The sequence below is a fragment of the Watersipora subatra genome, chromosome 6, assembly GCF_963576615.1.
Source record: "Watersipora subatra chromosome 6, tzWatSuba1.1, whole genome shotgun sequence".
NCBI classification, from domain to species: domain Eukaryota; kingdom Metazoa; phylum Bryozoa; class Gymnolaemata; order Cheilostomatida; family Watersiporidae; genus Watersipora; species Watersipora subatra.
The window spans coordinates 12,826,510-12,853,340 of record NC_088713.1 but is presented as its reverse complement, the minus strand read 5'-3'; the positions used below and the strand labels follow the sequence as shown (position 1 = coordinate 12,853,340).

At 37.2% G+C, this 26,831-nt stretch overlaps 1 protein-coding gene across 1 annotated transcript in view; it reads left to right on the top strand.

The window, feature by feature from the left end:
* Window positions 1–14,683: 14,683 nt before the first annotated feature.
* Window positions 14,684–26,831, top strand: part of LOC137398049 (general transcription factor II-I repeat domain-containing protein 2A-like) — a 39,562-nt gene continuing 27,414 nt past the window's right edge. Inside the window, exons 1-2 of the mRNA XM_068084149.1 lie at window positions 14,684–14,780; window positions 23,710–23,806. Coding sequence (XP_067940250.1) covers window positions 23,740–23,806 — 67 coding nt within the window. The 5' untranslated portion in view covers window positions 14,684–14,780; window positions 23,710–23,739. The remainder of the gene's footprint in view (window positions 14,781–23,709; window positions 23,807–26,831) is intronic.

Genomic DNA, 26,831 nt, shown 5'->3' with positions numbered 1-26,831 from the left:
GTGCTATGCTAGTAATAGCTGATGCACTAGTGCCATGATAGTAATAGTTGATGAACTAGTGCCATGTTAGTAATAGCTGATGCACTAGTACCATGCTAGTAATAGCTGATGCACTAGTGCCATGTTAGTAATAGCTGATGCACTAGTACCATGCTAGTAATAGCTGATGCACTAGTGCCATGTTAGTAATAGCTGATGCACTAGTACCATGCTAGTAATAGCTGATGCACTAGTGCCATGATAGTAATAGCTGATCCACTAGTGCCGTGATAGTAATAGCTGATGCACTGGTGTCATGTTAGTAATAGCTGATGCACTAGTGTCATGTTAGTAATAGCTGATGCACTAGTACCATGCTAGTGATAGCTGATGCACTAGTGCCATGATATTAATAGCTGATGCACTAGTGTCATGCTAGTAATAGCTGATACACTAGTGCCATGCTAGTAATAGCTGATGCACTAGTGCCATGTTAGTAATAGCTGATGCACTAGTACCATGCTAGTAATAGCTGATGCACTAGTACCATGCTAGTAATAGCTGATGCACTAGTACCATGCTAGTAACAGCTGATGCACTAGTGTCATGCTAGTAATAGCTGATGCACTAGTGCCATGCTAGTAATAGTTGATGCACTAGTGCCGTGATAGTAATAGCTGATGCACTAGTACCGTGTTAGTAATAGCTGATGCACTAGTGCCATGTTAGTAATAGCTGATGCACTAGTGCCATGTTAGTAATAGCTGATGCACTAGTGCCATGCTAGTAATAGCTGATGCACTAGTGCCATGCTAGTGATAGCTGATGCACTAGTACCATGCTAGTAATAGCTGATGCACTAGTGCCATGATATTAATAGCTGATGCACTAGTGTCATGCTAGTAATAGATGATGCACTAGTACCATGATAGTAATAGCTGATGCACTAGTACCATGTTAGTAATAGCTGATGCACTAGTACCATGCTAGTAATAGCTGATCCACTAGTACCATGCTAGTAATAGCTGATGCACTAGTACCATGCTAGTAATAGCTGATGCACTAGTGCCGTGATAGTAATAGCTGATGCACTGGTACCATGTTAGTAATAGCTGATGCACTAGTGCCATGTTAGTAATAGCTGATGCACTAGTGCCATGTTAGTAATAGCTGATGCACTAGTGCCATGCTAGTAATAGCTGATGAACTAGTGCCATGTTAGTAATAGCTGATGCACTAGTGCCATGCTAGTAATAGCTGATGCACTAGTACCATGTTAATAGTAGCTGATGCACTAGTGCCATGCTAGTAGTAGCTGATGCACTAGTGCCATGATATTAATAGTTGATGCACTAGTGCCATGCTAGTAAAAGCTGATGCACTAGTACCATGCTAGTAATAGCTGATGCACTGGTACAATGCTAGTAATAGCTGATGCACTAGTGCCGAGCTAGTAATAGCTGATGCACTAGTACCATGCCAGTAATAGTTGATGCACTAGTACCATGTTAGTAATAGCTGATGCACTAGTGCCATGCTATTAATAGCTGATGCACTAGTACCATGCTAGTAATAGCTGATGCACTAGTATCATGCTAGTAATAGCTGATACACTAGTGCCATGTTAGTAATAGCTGATTCACTAGTGCCATGCTAGTAATAGCTGATGCACTAGTACCATGCTAGTAAAAGCTGATGCACTAGTACCAAGCTAGTAATAGTTGATGCACTAGTACCATGCTAGTAATAGCTGATGCACTAGTGCCATGCTAGTAATAGCTGATGCACTAGTGCCATGCTAGTAATAGCTGATGCACTAGTACCATGCTAGTAATAGTTGATGCACTAGTACCATATTAGTAATAACTGATACACCAGTGCCATGTTAGTAATAGCTGATGCACTAGTGCCATGTTAGTAATAGCTGATGCACTAGTACCATGCTAGTAATAGCTGATGCACTAGTACCATGCTAGTAATAGTTGATGCACTAGTACCATGTTAGTAATAGCTGATACACTAGTGCCATGCTAGTAATAGCTGATTCACTAGTGCCATGCTAGTAATAGCTGATGCACTAGTGCCATGCTCGTAATAGCTGATGCACTAGTGCCATGCTAGTAATAGCTGATGCACTAGTACCATGCTAGTAATAGTTGATGCACTAGTACCATGTTAGTAATAGCTGATACACTAGTGCCATGCTAGTAATAGCTGATTCACTAGTGCCATGCTAGTAATAGCTGATGCACTAGTGCCATGTTAGTAATAGCTGATGCACTAGTGCCATGTTAGTAATAGCTGATGCACTAGTGCCATGTTAGTAATAGCTGATGCACTAGTGCCATGTTAGTAATAGCTGATGCACTAGTACCATGCTAGTAATAGTTGATGCACTAGTGTCATGCTAGTAATAGCTGATGCACTAGTGTCATGCTAGTAATAGCTGATGCATTAGTGTCATGCTAGTAATAGCTGATGCACTAGTGCCATGCTAGTAATAGCTGATGCACTAGTACCATGCTAGTAATAGCTGATGCACTAGCACCATGATAGTAATAGCTGATGCACTAGTGCCATGCTAGTAATAGCTGATGCACTAGTGCCATGCTAGTAATAGCTGATGCACTAGTGCCATGATAGTAATAGCTGATGCACTAGTACCATGCTAGTAATAGATGATGCACTAGTGCCATGCTAGTAATAGCTGATGCACTAGTGCCAAGATAGTAATAGCTGATGCACTAGTACCATGCTAGTAATAGATGATGCACTAGTGCCATGCTAGTAATAGCTGATGCACTAGTGCCAAGATAGTAATAGCTGATGCACTAGTGCCAAGATAGTAATAGCTGATGCATTAGTGTCATGCTAGTAATAGCTGATGCACTAGTGCCATGCTAGTAATAGCTGATGCACTAGTGCCATGCTAGTAATAGCTGATGCACTAGCACCATGATAGTAATAGCTGATGCACTAGTGCCATGCTAGTAATAGCTGATGCACTAGTGCCATGCTAGTAATAGCTGATGCACTAGTACCATGCTAGTAATAGCTGATGCACTAGTGCCATGTTAGTAATAGCTGATGCACTAGTACCATGCTAGTAACAGCTGATGCACTAGTGCCATGCTAGTGATAGCTGATGCACTAGTGTCATGCTAGTAATAGCTGATGCACTAGCGCCATGCTAGTAATAGCTGATGAACTAGTACCATGCTAGTAATAGCTGATGCACTAGTACCATGCTAGTAATAGCTGATGCACTAGTACCATGCTAGTAATAGCTGATGCACTAGTACCATGCTAGTAATAGCTGATGCACTAGTACCATGCTAGTAATAGCTGATGCACTAGTGCCATGATAGTAATAGCTGATGCACTAGTACCATGCTAGTAATAGCTGATGCACTAGCGCCATGCTAGTAATAGCTGATGAACTAGTACCATGCTAGTAATAGCTGATGCACTAGTGCCATGATAGTAATAACTGATGCACTAGTACCATGCTAGTAATAGCTGATGCACTGGTGCCATGCTAGTAAAAGCTGATGCACTAGTGCCATGCTAGTAATAGCTGAGGCACTAGTGCTATGCTGGTAATAGCTGATGCACTAGGACCATGCTAGTAATAGCTGATGCATTAGTACCATGCTAGTTATAGCTGATGCACTAGTACCATGCTAGTAATAGCTGATGCACTAGTGCCATGCTAGTAATAGCTGATGCACTAGTACCATGTTAGTAATAGCTGATGCACTAGTACCATGATAGTAATAGCTGATGCACTAGTACCATGCTAGTAATAGCTGATGCACTAGTACCATGCTAGTAATAGCTGATGCACTAGTGCCATGCTAGTAATAGTTGATGCACTAGTACCATGCTAGTAATAGTTGACGTACTAGTGCCAAGCTAGTAATAGCTGATGCACTAGTACCATGCTAGTAATAGCTGATGCACTAGTGCCATGATAGTAATAGCTGATGCACTAGTACCATGCTAGTAATAGCTGATGCACTAGTGCCATGCTAGTAATAAGTGATGCACTAGTGCCATGTTAGTAATAGCTGATGCACTAGTACCATGCTAGTTATAGCTGATGCACTAGTACCATGCTAGTAATAGCTGATGCACTAGTGCCATGCTAGTAATAGCTGATGCACTAGTGCCATGTTAGTAATAGCTGATGCACTAGTACCATGATAGTAATAGCTGATGCACTAGTACCATGCTAGTAATAGCTGATGCACTAGTACCATGCTAGTAATAGCTGATGCACTAGTGCCATGCTAGTAACAGCTGATGCACTAGTACCATGCTAGTAATAGTTGACGTACTAGTGCCAAGCTAGTAATAGTTGATGCACTAGTACCATGCTAGTAATAGCTGATGCACTAGTACCATGCTAGTAATAGCTGATGCACTAGTGCCATGCTAGTAATAGCTGATGCACTAGTACCATGCTAGTAATAGTTGATGTACTAGTGCCAAGCTAGTAATAGTTGATGCACTAGTACCATGCTAGTAATAGCTGATGCACTAGTGCCATGCTAGTAATAGCTGATGCACTAGTGCCATGTTAGTAATAGCTGATGCACTAGTACCATGATAGTAATAGCTGATGCACTAGTACCATGCTAGTAATAGCTGATGCAATAGTACCATGCTAGTAATAGCTGATGCACTAGTGCCATGCTAGTAATAGCTGATGCACTAGTGCCATGCTAGTAATAGCTGATGCACTAGTGCCATGATAGTAATCGCTGATGCACTAGTGCCATGTTAGTAGTAGCTGATGCACTAGTACCATGCTAGTAACAGCTGATGCACTAGTACCATGCTAGTAATAGCTGATTCACTAGTGCCATGCTAGTAATAGCTGATGCACTAGTGCCATGCTAGTAATAGCTGATGCACTAGTGCCATGATAGTAATAGTTGATGAACTAGTGCCATGTTAGTAATAGCTGATGCACTAGTACCATGCTAGTAATAGCTGATGCACTAGTGCCATGCTAGTAATAGCTGATGCACTAGTGCCATGCTAGTAATAGCTGATGCACTAGTGCCATGGTAGTAATAGTTGATGAACTAGTGCCATGTTAGTAATAGCTGATGCACTAGTACCATGATAGTAATAGCTGATGCACTAATGCCATGCTACTAATAGCTGATGCACTAGTACCATGCAAGTAATAGCTGATGCACTAGTGCCATGATAATAACAGCTGATGCACTAGTACCATGCTTGTAACAGTTGATGTACTAGTGCCATGCTAGTAATAGTTGATGCACTAGTGTCATGCTAGTAATAGCTGATGCACTAGTGTCATGCTAGTAATAGCTGATGCATTAGTGTCATGCTAGTAATAGCTGATGCACTAGTGCCATGCTAGTAATAGCTGATGCACTAGTGCCATGCTAGTAATAGCTGATGCAATACCACCATGATAGTAATCGCTGATGCACTAGTTCCATGTTAGTAATAGTTGATGCACTAGTGTCATGCTAGTAATAGCTGATGCACTAGTGTCATGCTAGTAATAGCTGATGCATTAGTGTCATGCTAGTAATAGCTGATGCACTAGTGCCATGCTAGTAATAGCTGATGCACTAGTGCCATGCTAGTAATAGCTGATGCACTAGCACCATGATAGTAATAGCTGATGCACTAGTGCCATGCTAGTAATAGCTGATGCACTAGTGCCATGCTAGTAATAGCTGATGCACTAGTGCCATGATAGTAATAGCTGATGCACTAGTACCATGCTAGTAATAGATGATGCACTAGTACCATGCTAGTAATAGCTGATGCACTAGTGCCATGCTAGTAATAGCTGATGCACTAGTACCATGCTAGTAATAGCTGATGCACTAGTACCATGCTAGTAATAGCTGATGCACTAGTGCCATGCTAGTAATAGCTGATGCACTAGTGCCATGATAGTAATAGCTGATGCACTAGTACCATGCTAGTAATAGCTGATGCACTAGTGCCATGATAATAACAGCTGATGCACTAGTACCATGCTTGTAATAGTTGATGTACTAGTGCCATGCTAGTAATAGTTGATGCGCTAGTACCATGCTAGTAATAGCTGATGCGCTAGTGCCATGCTAGTAATAGCTGATGCACTAGTGCCATGCTAGTAACAGCTGATGCACTAGTACCATGCTAGTAATAGCTGATGCACTAGTGCCATGCTAGTAATAGCTGATGCACTAGTGCCATGCTAGTAATAGCTGATGCACTAGTACCATGCTAGTAATAGCTGATTCACTAATGCCATGCTAGTAATAGCTGATGCACTAGTGCCATGCTAGTAATAGCTGATGCACTAGTGCCATGCTAGTAATAGCCGATGCACTAGCGCCATGCTAGTAATAGCTGATGCACTAGTACCATGCTAGTAATAGCTGATGCACTAGTGCCGAGCTAGTATTAGCTGATGCACTAGTGCCGAGCTAGTAATAGCTGATGCACTAGTGCCATGCTAGTAATAGCTGATGCACTAGTGCCATGATAGTAATAGCTGATGCACTAGTACCATGCTAGTAATAGCTGATGCACTAGCGCCATGCTAGTAATAGCTGATGAACTAGTACCATGCTAGTAATAGCTGATGCACTAGTGCCATGATAGTAATAACTGATGCACTAGTACCATGCTAGTAATAGCTGATGCACTGGTGCCATGCTAGTAAAAGCTGATGCACTAGTGCCATGCTAGTAATAGCTGAGGCACTAGTGCTATGCTGGTAATAGCTGATGCACTAGGACCATGCTAGTAATAGCTGATGCATTAGTACCATGCTAGTTATAGCTGATGCACTAGTACCATGCTAGTAATAGCTGATGCACTAGTGCCATGCTAGTAATAGCTGATGCACTAGTACCATGTTAGTAATAGCTGATGCACTAGTACCATGATAGTAATAGCTGATGCACTAGTACCATGCTAGTAATAGCTGATGCACTAGTACCATGCTAGTAATAGCTGATGCACTAGTGCCATGCTAGTAATAGTTGATGCACTAGTACCATGCTAGTAATAGTTGACGTACTAGTGCCAAGCTAGTAATAGCTGATGCACTAGTACCATGCTAGTAATAGCTGATGCACTAGTGCCATGATAGTAATAGCTGATGCACTAGTACCATGCTAGTAATAGCTGATGCACTAGTGCCATGCTAGTAATAAGTGATGCACTAGTGCCATGTTAGTAATAGCTGATGCACTAGTACCATGCTAGTTATAGCTGATGCACTAGTACCATGCTAGTAATAGCTGATGCACTAGTGCCATGCTAGTAATAGCTGATGCACTAGTGCCATGTTAGTAATAGCTGATGCACTAGTACCATGATAGTAATAGCTGATGCACTAGTACCATGCTAGTAATAGCTGATGCACTAGTACCATGCTAGTAATAGCTGATGCACTAGTGCCATGCTAGTAACAGCTGATGCACTAGTACCATGCTAGTAATAGTTGACGTACTAGTGCCAAGCTAGTAATAGTTGATGCACTAGTACCATGCTAGTAATAGCTGATGCACTAGTACCATGCTAGTAATAGCTGATGCACTAGTGCCATGCTAGTAATAGCTGATGCACTAGTACCATGCTAGTAATAGTTGATGTACTAGTGCCAAGCTAGTAATAGTTGATGCACTAGTACCATGCTAGTAATAGCTGATGCACTAGTGCCATGCTAGTAATAGCTGATGCACTAGTGCCATGTTAGTAATAGCTGATGCACTAGTACCATGATAGTAATAGCTGATGCACTAGTACCATGCTAGTAATAGCTGATGCAATAGTACCATGCTAGTAATAGCTGATGCACTAGTGCCATGCTAGTAATAGCTGATGCACTAGTGCCATGCTAGTAATAGCTGATGCACTAGTGCCATGATAGTAATCGCTGATGCACTAGTGCCATGTTAGTAGTAGCTGATGCACTAGTACCATGCTAGTAACAGCTGATGCACTAGTACCATGCTAGTAATAGCTGATTCACTAGTGCCATGCTAGTAATAGCTGATGCACTAGTGCCATGCTAGTAATAGCTGATGCACTAGTGCCATGATAGTAATAGTTGATGAACTAGTGCCATGTTAGTAATAGCTGATGCACTAGTACCATGCTAGTAATAGCTGATGCACTAGTGCCATGCTAGTAATAGCTGATGCACTAGTGCCATGCTAGTAATAGCTGATGCACTAGTGCCATGGTAGTAATAGTTGATGAACTAGTGCCATGTTAGTAATAGCTGATGCACTAGTACCATGATAGTAATAGCTGATGCACTAATGCCATGCTACTAATAGCTGATGCACTAGTACCATGCAAGTAATAGCTGATGCACTAGTGCCATGATAATAACAGCTGATGCACTAGTACCATGCTTGTAACAGTTGATGTACTAGTGCCATGCTAGTAATAGTTGATGCACTAGTGTCATGCTAGTAATAGCTGATGCACTAGTGTCATGCTAGTAATAGCTGATGCATTAGTGTCATGCTAGTAATAGCTGATGCACTAGTGCCATGCTAGTAATAGCTGATGCACTAGTGCCATGCTAGTAATAGCTGATGCAATACCACCATGATAGTAATCGCTGATGCACTAGTTCCATGTTAGTAATAGTTGATGCACTAGTGTCATGCTAGTAATAGCTGATGCACTAGTGTCATGCTAGTAATAGCTGATGCATTAGTGTCATGCTAGTAATAGCTGATGCACTAGTGCCATGCTAGTAATAGCTGATGCACTAGTGCCATGCTAGTAATAGCTGATGCACTAGCACCATGATAGTAATAGCTGATGCACTAGTGCCATGCTAGTAATAGCTGATGCACTAGTGCCATGCTAGTAATAGCTGATGCACTAGTGCCATGATAGTAATAGCTGATGCACTAGTACCATGCTAGTAATAGATGATGCACTAGTACCATGCTAGTAATAGCTGATGCACTAGTGCCATGCTAGTAATAGCTGATGCACTAGTACCATGCTAGTAATAGCTGATGCACTAGTACCATGCTAGTAATAGCTGATGCACTAGTGCCATGCTAGTAATAGCTGATGCACTAGTGCCATGATAGTAATAGCTGATGCACTAGTACCATGCTAGTAATAGCTGATGCACTAGTGCCATGATAATAACAGCTGATGCACTAGTACCATGCTTGTAATAGTTGATGTACTAGTGCCATGCTAGTAATAGTTGATGCGCTAGTACCATGCTAGTAATAGCTGATGCGCTAGTGCCATGCTAGTAATAGCTGATGCACTAGTGCCATGCTAGTAACAGCTGATGCACTAGTACCATGCTAGTAATAGCTGATGCACTAGTGCCATGCTAGTAATAGCTGATGCACTAGTGCCATGCTAGTAATAGCTGATGCACTAGTACCATGCTAGTAATAGCTGATTCACTAATGCCATGCTAGTAATAGCTGATGCACTAGTGCCATGCTAGTAATAGCTGATGCACTAGTGCCATGCTAGTAATAGCCGATGCACTAGCGCCATGCTAGTAATAGCTGATGCACTAGTACCATGCTAGTAATAGCTGATGCACTAGTGCCGAGCTAGTATTAGCTGATGCACTAGTGCCGAGCTAGTAATAGCTGATGCACTAGTGCCATGCTAGTAATAGCTGATGCACTAGTGCCATGATAGTAATAGTTGATGAACTAGTGCCATGTTAGTAATAGTTGATGCACTAGCGCCATGGTATTAATAGCTTATGCACTAGTTCCATGCTAGTAATAGCTGATGCATTAGTGCCATGCTAGTAATAGCTGATGCATTAGTGCCATGCTAGTAATAGCTGATGCACTAGTGCCGAGCTAGTAATAGCTGATGCACTAGTGCCGAGCTAGTAATAGCTGATGCACTAGTTCCATGCTAGTAATAGCTGATGCACTAGTACCATGCTAGTAATAGCTGATGCATTAGTGCCATGCTAGTAATAGCTGATGCATTAGTACCATGCCAGTAATAGCTGATGCATTAGTACCATGCCAGTAATAGCTGATGCACTAGTGCTATGCTAGTAATAGCTGATGCACTAGTGCCATGATAGTAATAGTTGATGAACTAGTGCCATGTTAGTAATAGCTGATGCACTAGTACCATGCTAGTAATAGCTGATGCACTAGTGCCATGTTAGTAATAGCTGATGCACTAGTACCATGCTAGTAATAGCTGATGCACTAGTGCCATGTTAGTAATAGCTGATGCACTAGTACCATGCTAGTAATAGCTGATGCACTAGTGCCATGATAGTAATAGCTGATCCACTAGTGCCGTGATAGTAATAGCTGATGCACTGGTGTCATGTTAGTAATAGCTGATGCACTAGTGTCATGTTAGTAATAGCTGATGCACTAGTACCATGCTAGTGATAGCTGATGCACTAGTGCCATGATATTAATAGCTGATGCACTAGTGTCATGCTAGTAATAGCTGATACACTAGTGCCATGCTAGTAATAGCTGATGCACTAGTGCCATGTTAGTAATAGCTGATGCACTAGTACCATGCTAGTAATAGCTGATGCACTAGTGCCATGCTAGTAATAGCTGATGCACTAGTTCCATGCTAGTAACAGCTGATGCACTAGTGTCATGCTAGTAATAGCTGATGCACTAGTGCCATGCTAGTAATAGTTGATGCACTAGTGCCGTGATAGTAATAGCTGATGCACTAGTACCGTGTTAGTAATAGCTGATGCACTAGTGCCATGTTAGTAATAGCTGATGCACTAGTGCCATGTTAGTAATAGCTGATGCACTAGTGCCATGCTAGTAATAGCTGATGCACTAGTGCCATGCTAGTGATAGCTGATGAACTACTGCCATGTTAGTAATAGCTTATGAACTAGTGCCATGCTAGTAATAGCTGATGCACTAGTGCCGTGATATTAATAGCTGATGCACTAGTACCATGCTAGTAATAGCTGATGCACTAGTGCCATGCTAGTAATAGCTGATGCACTAGTACCATGCTAGTAATAGCTGATGCATTAGTGCCATGTTAGTAATAGCTGATGCACTAGTGCCGAGCTAGTAATAGCTGATGCACTAGTGCCATGCTAGTAATAGCTGATGCAATAGAGCTACGCTAGTAATAGCTGATGCACTAGTACCATGCTAGTAATAGCTGATGCACTAGTGCCATGCTAGTAATAGCTGATGAACTAGTACCATGCTAGTAATAGCTGATGCACTAGTACCATGCTAGTAATAGCTGATGCACTAGTGCCATGCTAGTAATAGCTGATGCACTAGTACCATGCTAGTAATAGCTGATGCATTAGTGCCATGTTAGTAATAGCTGATGCACTAGTGCCGAGCTAGTAATAGCTGATGCACTAGTACCATGCTAGTAATAGCTGATGCACTAGTGCCATGATATTAATAGCTGATGCACTAGTGTCATGCTAGTAATAGATGATGCACTAGTACCATGATAGTAATAGCTGATGCACTAGTACCATGTTAGTAATAGCTGATGCACTAGTACCATGCTAGTAATAGCTGATCCACTAGTACCATGCTAGTAATAGCTGATGCACTAGTACCATGCTAGTAATAGCTGATGCACTAGTGCCGTGATAGTAATAGCTGATGCACTGGTACCATGTTAGTAATAGCTGATGCACTAGTGCCATGTTAGTAATAGCTGATGCACTAGTGCCATGTTAGTAATAGCTGATGCACTAGTGCCATGCTAGTAATAGCTGATGAACTAGTGCCATGTTAGTAATAGCTGATGCACTAGTGCCATGCTAGTAATAGCTGATGCACTAGTATCATGTTAATAGTAGCTGATGCACTAGTGCCATGCTAGTAATAGCTGATGCACTAGTGCCATGATATTAATAGTTGATGCACTAGTGCCATGCTAGTAAATGCTGATGCACTAGTACCATGCTAGTAATAGCTGATGCACTGGTACAATGCTAGTAATAGCTGATGCACTAGTGCCGAGCTAGTAATAGCTGATGCACTAGTACCATGCCAGTAATAGTTGATGCACTAGTACCATGTTAGTAATAGCTGATGCACTAGTGCCATGCTATTAATAGCTGATGCACTAGTACCATGCTAGTAATAGCTGATGCACTAGTACCATGCTAGTAATAGCTGATACACTAGCGCCATGTTAGTAATAGCTGATTCACTAGTGCCATGCTAGTAATAGCTGATTCACTAGTGCCATGCTAGTAAAAGCTGATGCACTAGTACCAAGCTAGTAATAGTTGATGCACTAGTACCATGCTAGTAATAGCTGATGCACTAGTGCCATGCTAGTAATAGCTGATGCACTAGCGCCATGCTAGTAATAGCTGATGCACTAGTACCATGCTAGTAATAGTTGATGCACTAGTACCATGTTAGTAATAGCTGATACACCTGTGCCATGTTAGTAATAGCTGATGCACTAGTGCCATGTTAGTAATAGCTGATGCACTAGTACCATGCTAGTAATAGCTGATGCACTAGTGCCATGATATTAATAGCTGATGCACTAGTGCCATGCTCGTAATAGCTGATGCACTAATGCCATGCTAGTAATAGCTGATGCATTAGTACCATGCTAGTAATAGCTGATGCACTAGTGCCATGTTAGTAATAGCTGATGCACTAGTACCATGCTAGTAACAGCTGATGCACTAGTGCCATGCTAGTGATAGCTGATGCACTAGTGTCATGCTAGTAATAGCTGATGCACTAGCGCCATGCTAGTAATAGCTGATGAACTAGTACCATGCTGGTAATAGCTGATGCACTTGTGCCATGTTAGTAATAGCTGATGCACTAGTGCCATGCTAGTAATAGCTGATGCGCTAGTACCATGTTAGTAATAGCTGATGCACTAGTGCCATGCTAGTAATAGCTGATGCGCTAGTACCATGTTAGTAATAGCTGATGCACTAATGCCATGCTAGTAATAGCTGACGCACTAGTGCCATGTTAGTAATAGCTGATGCACTAGTTCCATGCTAGTAATAGATGATGCACTAGTACCATGCTAGTAGTAGCTGATGCACTAGTGTCATGCTAGTAATAGCTGATGCACTAGTGTCATGCTAGTAATAGCTGATGCCCTAGTACCATGCTAGTAATAGATGATGCACTAGTACCATGCTAGTAATAGCTGATACACTAGTGCCATGATAGTCATAGATGATGCACTAGTACCATGCTAGTAATAGCTGATACACTAGTGCCATGATAGTCATAGCTGATGCACTAGTGCCATGTTAGTAATAGTTGATGCACTGGTACCATGTTAGTGATAGCTGATGCACTAGTACGATGGTAGTAATAGCTGATGCACTAGTACGATGCTAGTAATAGCTGACGCACAAGTGCCATGCTAGTAATAGCTGATGTACTAGTACCAAGCTAGTAATAGCTGATGCACTGGTACCATGTTAGTGATAGCTGATGCACTAGTACGATGGTAGTAATAGCTGACGCACTAGTACGATGCTAGTAATAGCTGATGCACTAGTGCCATGCTAGTAATATTTGATGAACTAGTGCCACGCTAGTAATAGCTGATGCACTAGTGCCATGCTAGTAATAGCTGATGCACTAGTACAATGCTAGTAATAGCTGATGCACTAGTACCATGTTAGTAATAGCTGATGCACTAGTGCCACGCTAGTAATAGCTGATGCACTAGTGCCATGCTAGTAATAGCTGATACACTAGTGCCATTCTAGTAATAGCTGATACACTAGTGCCATGATAGTCATAGCTGATGCACTAGTGCCATGATAGTAATAGCTGATGCACTAGTGCCATGATAGTAATAGCTGATGCATTAGTGCCCTGCTAGTAAAAACTGATGCATTAGTACCATGTTAGGAATAGCTTATGCACTGCTGTCTTGCTAGTAATAGCTGTTGTGGCGTCGTACTTGAGGTCTGATAGGCAGCCGACCCTTGTGTTGGTGCTTTGCAATTACCATGGCAAATGATCAAGCTGGTCACCGTGAAAAGGATACTCGACTAGTAGGTTTGCATTATATTCAATACTGCGCTGAGAATATATGTTGTCTACAGCGTATTATAGTTTTGACTGGCTTTTTCATGAATAATCTTGACGTGCTCACAGAATAGTCTTTACTGTAGCCCGCACAACTTCGAAACTGTTTACTGACAATGTTGTTTTCATTTTATTCTTAGCATGACACCATTAAAACTTTAATAGCACTTTTCAACCATTTCAAAGTGTAGATTTATAAGAATAGATTACAAAAACAAAAAAGTGACAAAGTAAAACATTATAAACAAAACATACATATGAGTTTCCTCACCTCAGATCCCTACTAAAAACATGGCCCATCATTGCTGAGGCTCACTACTGGGCAGCAATTCACCATCTGCTAATAAAAACAGTGCTTCTAATATAATGAAGAACGCCAAACTTTAACCTACCACTGTTATTCAATTAGCCTATACTAAGTGCACCGTATTAACTGCTTATGGTGATAATTTCACTACAGCAAGCATCAGAAAGAACTGGTTGCACTGGTTACGCATCGGTGTTCTTTTTCTCAACAAACATTATGCTTTGTTAAACAAAATTCCTTTGTTCATTTATTGACTGATTATTGATTTTATTCTGTCTGCCACGCAAAAGCTTACTGCACAACACTTTTTGCGCTTCTTTAGTGGCAAACTGGACGCAGAAAGCTGATGTTAGTAATGTTGTCAAAGCTTTGAAAGATGGAACCTAGTGATCACATGGATGAAGCTTAGCCTTTCACTGGTGAGATTGTTGCTAATACTCTTACCGCCTTAATCTCTAATAGAAAGGCTATATTTACATGCAAATGAATTTATTGTGCTGAAAAAAAACATTGATAACTAGTGAACTAAGTATTTTGGAAGTAGAAAATCATTATTAGTAAAACTTTCGTTGTTTAACAGACAAGAATTGTTGGAGGTTTCCTAGTGGCTATTGTAATAAGTACATTTATCCTTGTATAGTGCACCAGCTAACTTGACACCAAGACCGCTTGTATTCGAATGACACAATAATAGGTATAACATAACGAATGGCGTAACGAATGGCGTAACCACTAGGTAGGAAACACAAAGACAGCAATCCATGAGACAGTAACTACTTGTACACAGAATAAGTAATAGTATTACATGCAGTAGCAAGAGTAAATGATATAGGCTTATAAAATGAAACATGCAAGCATAGGTTATTAAATATACATATATTACAGCTATTTATCATTCTAAAGCTCTTGAACATTCACTACATCTTTATTAATGACTGCTCACACATTGTGGCCGACTGTCTGATTGCATATTTGTATTATGAAACATTCAATATTTTCTGTTAATGGAAGTGTAACAACATGTTGCTTCTAGTTTACATCAGGATAAGAATGTAGTTGCTGTTCAATTCTGATATCTGATGTATGTAGCCTTAGTTCCTTTGCCAGCATAGCACAACTATGAAAGAGTTGATTGTCTATACGTTGTTTGAAAGACGAGCTGATTACACTGCTTATACTATAAGCTAATCTACACACTGTTTATCATGCAATGATTCAGAGCTACTACTAAAACATATTCTCTAATTTAGGTAACTATCATCTTGTGCATATGATTTTCAGAATGCAAATTATTAGCCATGTTAAAATTAAACTCGAACCGAAAAATGATTAACTAAAATACTTTCAGTTGTCAAGGAACAAGCTTACTAAAGTGGTTGCCTGTACAGATAAGTTGCCAAATTGAAAATAAACAATTGCAATAATTAAAACTCTATAATTCATAGGGTGAACACATTATATCTACTGAACCACCTAATTAAGTATAAGACCAAAATTACATATTAATTAGAAGTATAAAGGAAAAATTGATCCTATGTCAGTTATCAATGCCAAAGTTGTTACAGATTAATGACTAATTATATTAGAGTATTAAAAGTGTAACTGTTTCAATACATTTTTTTCTAATTATAATCTAAAATGAAAGTATTTTTAATAATATAAAGTATGGACAGTTCAAATACGTGTTTCACAAAGTTTCTGCCAAAATATCTGCAATTAACTTCAAAACCTACGCAAATTCACATGTTATGTGTTTGTTTTATCCTAAGCAGTAATTGCGCGGACTGTTAATTGACCCCTTGTTTGGCTAAGAATGCAGTGAGAAATATCTCATTACCTTTGCAACTTTCATTGCCAATCGTTATGCTTATATTTCTATAGGCAGTTGCAATGATTGTGCTGCATTGGCTAGCAGAAAAAATGTGGTAAATAATGAAAAATCAAACAACAGCAACCATGTTAGTTTGCATCAATACACATTATGACTGCAATCACCGCAGACCCCACTTTTCCTTAAATAAGTCTAGCATTGCATTCATGGGCGCCTAGCACCAGTAGAGCCCACCTTGGTCATTCACACCTGTTTTAAGTTTGTTGTTGGCGTAACAGTTTGTACGGAGCTTGCTGCAAGGATAAGGCTGGTTGCTCCATTTTGTCAAATTCTTTTAAAACACTGTCAGACATAGAAGGATATTGGTGTTAGTGTACCATTGCGCACCCAATTATTGAAGTAATAGTATATTTGAGTGAAAAATGTGTGGACTGGTTTCTTTTGTCTGGTTTTGGCTCAAAAGGCTGTGTCGCTTTGTGGTTTAAAATTTTTTAACGCATGGCATCCTGGGTAAGGAAACAGAAGTAGCTAGAAGTATGCCGCAGTTTTTGCTTTCCCATTCTTTTAACTTTTTGGTTTGTCAACTTTAGCTTTTTCATTGAGTTTCATAGTTATCTTAATAATAAAGAAAAGTAATGTTTATGGTATAATCAAAAAGACTCTTTCATACTCTTTACTAACCTATATATGGCTCAATGTTGGTACACCATTAATTTTTATCTGCCCTGACTACTCGCAGCTGGCTTGAAAGCATATGTCAATGATGCTTGAGTCCAACAATTACACTACAACCATACAACAATAAGGTAGATAACTATTGATAATATCAAGCAACAAAAAGATCAAGGACAGTGTGGGATGCAATGCAAATACTATTTCTGAGAATTGGAAATATTATATATTTATAAAAGCAAAAGGAAACAAAAAATTTCATAATTGTGTATGTACAATCTCACTAACACATTACCTAACACTATTAAAGTTTAAAATAAATATTTATAATAATTTATTTATTTATTTAATTTTATTTAGAAATATTTTATGTTGATATGAATACTACAGTCAATTTCCTTTAAAATAATCTTAATTTCAGAGAAGCGGTTACTTTGTGTACTATTCTTGTCATACCATCAATTAAAAACGATTGTTCTGAATAACTTTTAAAAAACATTTTGTCAAATGCCTACCGATTGCTTACAAATATATTTACAAATGCGGCAGATTGCATGAAATTAATGATAAAAACTGGTTTTTGATACTATCTCAACAGCTTTTAATATTATGCCTCCTTTCAGGTTTTCTAATTTTTTTAATTAGCAGAGACGCAAAGTGACATTAAATGGTTTGTTTAATGCTGGCCTAATTTTTGCTTCATGATGATAAAAAAATTTCAGCATATACAAGAGTATTCCTTGTATTTTGAGGTTGACAAATTATTCTATTGCCAAAAAATATAAATATAATTCATTTATCTCTTAATTGGTTGTTACTGATACCTATTCATTTACAACATTTGTTAGGACCATGTAATGTTATGTTATTTGTTAGGACCATTTAATGTTATGTTATTTGTTAGGACCACGTAATGTTACGTTATTTGTTAGGACCATGTAATGTTTGATAAATTAACTTGAGTAAAATGATAACAAAGGGCAGTTTGGTTAAAACTGCACATTTTTTAGATCAGATTCAAAATATTATTTACACATGTCACATGAAAAAATTGTATTCAAGCTTTTTACATCTGCATGGGCACCCCGCAGTATAGATTTTATATATAACCACCTGCTTATGTTAAACAATATGTTTTGAAGTGTTGATATGAATATGCTTTTCTTAAAGTTAATTATATATGTTTGCATTAGTACCTCTGATCATAGTGTTCTGCTTCATCTTCAGAACATTGAGAAAATAATTTTAACCCTTTCACAAGCAAATTGAATTTAACCTACGTTTTGCATTCCCCTTTGGGCAAACCGGCATTTGGCTATTGAGCGCGAGAAATTTGCCAACTTATGTCCAACTTGTTGTAGATTTCTAAATAAAGATGCATCAAAGGCTGACATAGGTCTCTAATAGTTAATATATGTTGCTTGCAAACCTGTGCTGCATCTTGTTAGCATAATTATTTGTATATTTATTATTATATAATTATTGCTTATTATTATTTACGATTATATTTTATTATTGTATTTATTTTTTATTACATTATGTATATTAATTATATTTATTTATTAGCATGTTTTATAAAATGAGTTATAAAGTTGTTAATGGTGCCAAAATGAAGTGAGTCATCTTATGAAGTACTGTTTGCTTGCTTGTGTTTTGACAATGGGTTCCCTTTGTTTATATTCTTACGACTGTTCAATCACTTCCATAGTTTCATGTCACCTCAACTCTAGTTATCTACAACTGAGATCGCCGATATTAGTGCCAAACAATTTTTAGCAAAGCAATACTTTGACGCTTTGCACTTCAGAATACACATTTCTCGCGATAATAAAGAGACACTGCAAATTGCAACCAAAGTATAAACTAAAACCGTGTACTTAAAACAGCCTAAAAATTCTAGCCTCAAAATATGTTGTAGCTCTGATTCTATCATAAAAACAAACAGTTTTCCACCTGCATCACAGTCTTGAGACTATGTCAGAAAACTATTATTAGCCTGATACAGTTACTAATTATTTTTATTATGATCCATTCAAAATTTTAACAAAAATAATCATAGAAACTCAATGTTGGAAAACAGACTTTGATATGAACAGATACAAAAAATGAATAAATTGCCAATGATGAAATCAAGAGATTATTAGTACGCTTATAAGAACGCTTTTCACTGATCACTTGCTATTATACATTTGTAAAAATAAAGAATGCCAAATAGCGGCGGTCAAATAGAAGTGGCCTTAAAATAGAAGTAACATTCAATTAAATAGCGAAGCTCTATTTTTGAAACATTCTCCCAAAGTGGTACTAAAATAGAAGTTGCGTCTAACTAAATGTAGTGTTCGAATGCAGGCTTTCATATACTTTAGGTTTATGAAACTGCTAAACTACAGACAAAATGAGGTTGGCCTGAGATTCTTAACTTTTTCACTACAGCAAGCCCATGTATCAGCTTGGGTTATCTTCTCTTTGTGGCCGGCAGCTGATACATCGGCTTTTAGACGGTTTGCTAGTTTTTTTTTAATAATTACTCAGCTTTCATTTCAGATAGTCCAATAAAGTTTATTCTCCATGAAAACAATCTGGTTGCTAATTATATAAACTGATCAGCAGGCCTCTCGCTAGCAGCTCAGTAATTATCAAACAGAAAGTTCACCGAGGAAAGATCACAGACAAAAAAGAATGCTGTGATTGTTTAAGCTGTAGGAGCTTTTAACATTCTTAGCGATTGGAACTTGAGTAACTTTATATCAAATGATTCTGACTCTTTTAGTGCATATATTTGATGTGAAAAACAGTAGTAGTAAACAAACATTATGGCAAAAGTCCAAATTTGACAATCAAAATTGCTTGCAAAATATCGTTGATAAAGTTTATAAAAGTTTTGTCTTTTCAATGAAGTTAATTTAAGGTTTTTATTTATCTCTCTTTTATTTCGTAACAAAATATCTTCTTCTCAACTACCTGTTTTTAAATTTAGTTGATATCGTCATTATTTCTGAAGTTATCACAATATCAGTGACGTTATGTCCTCATTTGTGGGAATAAAATCAAAAATTTGAACAGAACTGAAAATAAATTTGGTTGCGAAAAAGACAAAAAAAATTATTTAAAGAGTTCATAAATCCTTTGAAATTGTAAAAGTTCTGCTAATATAGAGGATACAACTATGAATGAATGTGTGAAATGTATAAATAATTTTCTGAAAACTGAAGTTCATCTTTATTGATCAGCTAATATTGGACTCAGCTTGTTTAAATGTAAATGAATAAGGTTTAATTGACTATTTTGGCCAGCTACAGTTACAAATTCTTTTTGGCACCAGTTCAGACAAAGATAGTCGTTTTAACACAATACATGACAAAGGGATTTCTTTTGTATCACTATTGCCTTGGCTTTCCAAACAATGAATCTTTGTGTGTATAGCCAGGACAGTAGACTAGGTTGAATAGTCCTGTTAATTTATTGATGAGCCCTAATGATTTTTTGGTATAAGATCTTTTGTATTATTTTACTTGCCAATAATTAATTTCCCATGTGGGTGCTTGTCTGGGAATAATGGAAACCGTTATTATTATTCCATAGTAACAATATGCACCAAACGAATGGGTTTGGGAAGCTTCATAGGCTATCGGATTCTTGAAGCCAGCGAGCTGAAAGCTTAAAATATTAATAGCTGGCTTTGCTTCAAGTTGCCTCATGGAATTTCGCATAACACAAAATTTATAGTTTTTAGATGGCACATTCATTTTTATCGTGCAATAACTGATGGTGATGTTGTATACCAACTTATATAGTACACCAGTGATGTAAATTAATATTGGAAAAATGTAAATCATTTTAGTTATATCGTATCACTAGCCAACATATTTTAGGAAAGATATGATTAAAGTGAGCGACATCACAAAATAGACAAAAAACTGCACTACAAAGTATATCAAACGATTCGTAAGAATACATCACAATATGTGTAGTGCCTCACAAAAAAACTTCTCAGAATTGGCAAGTAAAATATGTCGTGATTTGTTGACAACATTGTTTAGACCAACACTTAGCCCAACAGCGGTCTGAGTGCATCAGTTTTTATCGAGTTGTTGCAGTTACATAGGCAGATACACACTGCTCCACACTTGAAATCGTAAAATTGTTTTGGGGGCTTCATATAGAACAGTAATATCAAACATATGACTCTAGAATAAACCCGGCCTGTTATGTCAACTTATTTCAGTCTAAATCTTCAGTGCTACAAATAAGTGAGTCCTCTGATAAAACACCGTCAAACCTCTTTTTGTATGCAACATTTTTTAAATGCCACATCTACAGTAATCGGCTGTGATCACAGGAAAAAAGTTGGACAATACTGTGCCTCTCTTTATTTGAATGCCAACTCTATTTGAGTGCCACTTTAACATTGTTGATCTTTACAAACTAATATTAGCAAGTGATCGGCTGAAAAGTGCCTAAAAATAGTGTTAATAAAAATCAGTTACAAAATTAATGGTTAATTCATAGGTTGGTGGTCTAGTGGTTGCCACATTTCTGAGAAAATTAATTGTGACAAGCATCATAGTTACACTCTGATTCAAAGTCATCAAGGTGTAAACCTGACACATTTATTTAGATTCGGCTATGTTGTAGTTAACAATCTTACCTAAAGACTGAAGCGTTTTATTGAAAAGTGAATGTAATTTTGAAGAACACTGCATCATGATATAGTCACAACTTTTATGGTTTATCAAAGTCTGTTTTTTACTTCAAAGCTTAGTGGTTTCATCTTTAAAACTTTGAAAGTGACCCCTGCAAAATAATTAAAAGTGTTATCTAGCCGATATGTTTACTTAAAGTAGTCTCTTTTTTGACTAAGTATAATGCTTTGATGTATACATATATAAAAATCACTGCTTAAAAGTGCTGAAGCGGATGGCATTACTGTCGCTTGTGCCATAAAAGAGAGTAACATACTGGTAGCATTAGCATTGCCTTGCTAAATTTGGTTCTCAAAAATCGTGATAGGCAAGTCAAAAAATGCAAAGCCACCTTCTATTTGAATGTGACCTCTAATGAAATTTTACTACAGGAAAATGGTTTTTAAACACCATGGCAATCATATGAAAGTTTTATAATGAATATGTATCAAATGCACTTTTTGGCGGATAGCATAGAGTAAATTTGTAAAATTGCTCACACAGTAAGCTGTTTGCAAATTATTATTGTTACAAATTTTACTGCATTTTGCTTCATTTTACATGTATAATTTGACTAATTGATAAAATAAAATATACATACACCAACATGCACGCAAGTAGTCCTGTTGCAAACTAGGTAAAAGAACCTAACATCTACTTTGTAACTTGTTTAATCCCTGCTCAAAGTGTACCCACATATCGATAGATTCATAAATTGCAGTAAATAATTATTGGAATTTTACAAAGTTTAATAATCTGTGTCTTAACTGACCTGTTGCTGTGTTGCTGCTTCTAGGTATAACAATAGACAACAGTTCTGAGTTTCTTGACGTAAGCATTGTTAGATATTGAAAAATTTTAAAATGTTTTTGAAAATTTTGATGACAAAAACTTCAATTTTTTTGTTCCTTTCAATTGTTGCGTAAAAGACGCAAAGGGCAATTTTACCCTGAAACATGGGCAGTGAGTTGGGTACACTGATATAGTGTAAAATTTATGTTTTTAATTCAATGTAGACATCATACTGTTTAAAGCACTGTGATTACTGAATTCTTACTGGTTTGATTAATAGCAATGCTAAAAACTCTGTTAGTCACCTAAACTAGTACCTAAGCGGATAGATAATAGTGAAACTGCTGGTTACTTGATAAACTTTCACAGTTATATCTGGTATTTGACATTTATAGATAGCCTTGATTGATATTGCTAATGTCTCATCAACCAGTTCAAAATTTTGAAACATCTTCTGAATATGGACACATGACAATTGGAAATGAGCTAGAAAATTATGCGTGCAGTTGACTACTAATTTGAAGACATGCAGTGCTGCTATGGTTAGACATCTCCCAAGAGATGTACATGTTTAGGTACGATTGTTTTCAATAATATAACTGTAAGTACATTGGAACAGCTTTGACAGTTATATTTAGTTTGTATGGCTTTTGTACTGTGTTAGACTTCCCATTTTTGCTATAGCTACTATGTTTTGGCAAAGAAATCTATGATTGTGCCGATATTAAATTGTTGGGTTGTGGCTCAATCAGTAGGTTGCATCATGTCATTTAGTGTTTCTCTGCCATCAGCCTATGCAGTAAATATCTTCTCAGCATCTCATGTAACATTAAACTAGATGACCATAAACATAAAGGAGTTCTTCGTTCCGCAATCAAACAATCCTTCTTTGATAATCTTTTTAATGATTAAATTCATGTTCGAGAAAAATGAAGGAAAGATTGAAGTTATTATTTACTCATAATCAAAATGTGTGTAGTTGAAGAATAGGGTTGGTTCCAACTCACACTCACATTTTGTTTTATCACAAACATAAATTGCGTTGACTGTTAATAGAAAACTGCTGTGGCTATAAATTCAATGAGAAACATTGCACAATCTCTACAATTTTAATAGACAGTTAATCGGCTCATAGTTTTATGGGCAATTGCTATGATTGTGCTGTTATGGTTAGCATAACAATCATGATTCTTTATTGAAATATTTGTATTCTGTATCATTCTGTACTTAAAATGATTACAATCAAGGCTCACCCAATTTTATTCTTAAACATGTTTATCATTGCAATCAGGGATGCCTACGACCATCAAAATCCTCCTTGGTCTTTTACATCTGTATATCTATTACATGTATATCCTTTTGCGCTTTTAGTAGACTAAAACTAACAACCTGCTCGGAGGCATGGCTAGCAGAGTGCCTGATCCAGATTTCTCTGATGACTTGAAGGATGCTGGAGAGAACATAACAGGTAAGGTTTTTAATATATAAATTTTGTTTAATATTGAGTAACTGTAAGTTGAACATTATATAGAAGATAGTATATGACCGTATATACTTAGAAGGTCATACGTATATACGTATGAACTTTAGAAAAGAGGTGCTCTACTTCTACCAACATTTGCATTAGCTATATCAATGTAGCTTTAGCTCTACCATTTTCAAATGGCCATCTACCTTCCAGGTACGACATTTTTAAATTGTTATCAACAAAAATATTAAAAAGATGAGTAAGGCAATTAAACATGATACAAATAGTGTATGAAAAGTCATCCAATACCACATGGTTACTAATTCTAAAAGGACTTTGTCATTCTAATTATAACCAAATGTGGTTGTTGAGAAAAGGGAACCTAACTTTTTCAATTATTTAAACATTGTTTGGAATAATTTGATTAGGTGTGGGTTTAAAAGAACTCATCCTTCTACTAAAGACAAGCTCAATAGTCGGTCTTAAGTAGATGTATGAGTGCTATGTGACTAATTTTGATTCATTTAATCACTTGGTGCAAATTTAATACAGCATGACCAGCTTCCATCTTTTTTTTATTTCAGTCAATTAACGCTTCCAACAAACAAAGTGTGGTGACGAAAAATCAAGTATTATAGTGTAAATCTGTTTACTATATAATATTTTGATTAATTTTTTTCAAGTTGATATCACAAAATTTGGTAATGGTAGTTTATTAACATGTGACATTAAGGGTTAAACAAACAGAGACTGAGATGAAGTCAGTCATAGCTTATCAATTATTATATTCATTTTATTAGGAATAGAATAAGCTATCTTTACAAAGAACACCATATATCTATAGTTTATAATTATGGCATGAAGAAAAAATCAGGGATCCTAAAATAGTATGCAAGTTACTAAGGTTTCAGGCAAATAAACAATTTGAAAATTATGTGCTTATTTTGGTTAAATATTTTTTTAACCACTCGCGTAAACAGCAAAAATAACATTGAAAACTAAAACCAATAACTTGTGTGTTAGCAATGTAGACTAATTACAGCGGTGAATCAACGACTCACTGCTATTAACTCACTTTTATTGTTTGCTCCTGTTACTACAATTTTACCTATTCACTCCTTCAAACACAGACTTTTACAAATTGCTACTGCTAATGGATAAGACCATAATCGGGCAAAAACTCCATAAACACACCACGGAAACATTGTTTAAGATAATTCAGCCCAATAATTTGCGAAGTCATATAATGAAATAATTTTTCATATTGACAGAATGGTATTCTAGTTTATTGAGATTATCAAAGATAGATAGATAGGAATTATATAAATGAGTAAAGTTCAGTAAGGTATTTCCATGTACATGATACATAATCATAGCATATATACCAGATTTACTACAAACAAGTAGTATGGTACCAATACATTCAGGTGCTTCTTTTAATGCCAGTTCTAAGTGTTTTAAATAAATTTTCAGTAGTATTTTGTGAAGCAAAAGTTTATTTAGTTTATCTATTTGTTTTTACGAGTTGTCGAGGAAAAAAATTTCATCGATCAGGTTGGAGCTCATTAAATAACTAATATACTTTACATTGAATAGATCCCAGTGTTTTGATTGTAGTTAATAATTTTTTACTTATATAATAATTATATATAAAATATTTCATATAATTTGTATTAAAATAAATAGCTTATTTAAACAAAATCTCTCTTTCGTAACATTTACCTCAGACACCTTCAGTAGATATACCTAAAACATTGAAACCTGGTTGCATTACCGATATCATACATCAAAATAGTTGTCTTTAATATAATTTTTACTAATGTATTGTGTATTAATCAGTTCAAAGTGTATGAAAAAACACCAAAACAGTGCTATATCTTAAAAACATATAATGAAACTTGTGTTTGTCTGTCCTTCTTCTGGTCTGAACATTATAAAAAAGTATTCCACCTCACGATAAATATACATATATATATATATATATTTGAAAAATTTTTGCGAAAAAAGTAAACTTTTAGTATTTGCGTTACAAATTTGTTTCGCGCAAAGCACTCCTCAGACGCAATTGTACTAAAATGAAAAGCTTTACCGAATGTGCCAAAATATCAGAAATGGGCTCGCTGTGTTAATCATGTAATTTAGTGCTAAGTGTAACCGAGAAGATAACTCCGAGCATGTCTGCAATTAGAAGTCAATTCATTTCTTTTATTTAATGTGCCTAAGTGTGGTTTGCATATTATGAAGTACTTTTCAAATAAACATAATTTGCATCGTTTTGTTTTGTTTGTATATGGTTGTGCTTGAGCTAATATTTTCCATGTTATGTTGTATGTTGAGTTCTTTTCTTTCAACTTCCAAATGTGTTTGCTCAGTTCTGTGTGGTGTTGTTTGTTTTTGTGGTTAAATGAGGTTTTATGGTTGCTGTATCTAGTTTTAAATTCGGTTGAGCAAAGTCCTATGTAGGTCGCTACGTGGTTGTTTGTATTGTTGCTTACTGTTGCTTGATATATCACATTTTTGGCTATGCATTTTTGGCTCTGCATGAAAATGCAGAGTTATTGTTATGGATTTCCGGATTCAGCGAGTCAGTGAGATTCGATTCTGTGGCTTGCTGGCCGTGGACCCACAACTACTGGTTAGCTGCCCTGTCGCCGCAGTAGTCTGCTTTTGCCCTAAGGCTAGCTTTCTTAAGAAGTCTCGCAAAAGCTAGGACGGATTTGTTGTGTTAGGATTGAGGGACACTCTTGAATTGGCCGAGCTAGAAAACGTTTCTGTTTTGTTTGTGTCAAGACGTATATTTATTCACTCTTTTATTACATACCGTGTTTTGGAGATTTAATTGCTTTACGATATTTTGCTTGACTTTCATTTACGATATTTTGTAGTAACGGTAACCCTGGTAAGCTAACGTTTATATGATATCTCCATATGGTGCTTAATAATAATTTGACTTGTATTGATCTTGATCGTGGTGTTGTTCTTTGGTTATTGCTACTGAACCTTTAACGTAGGCTCGTAAGACAAC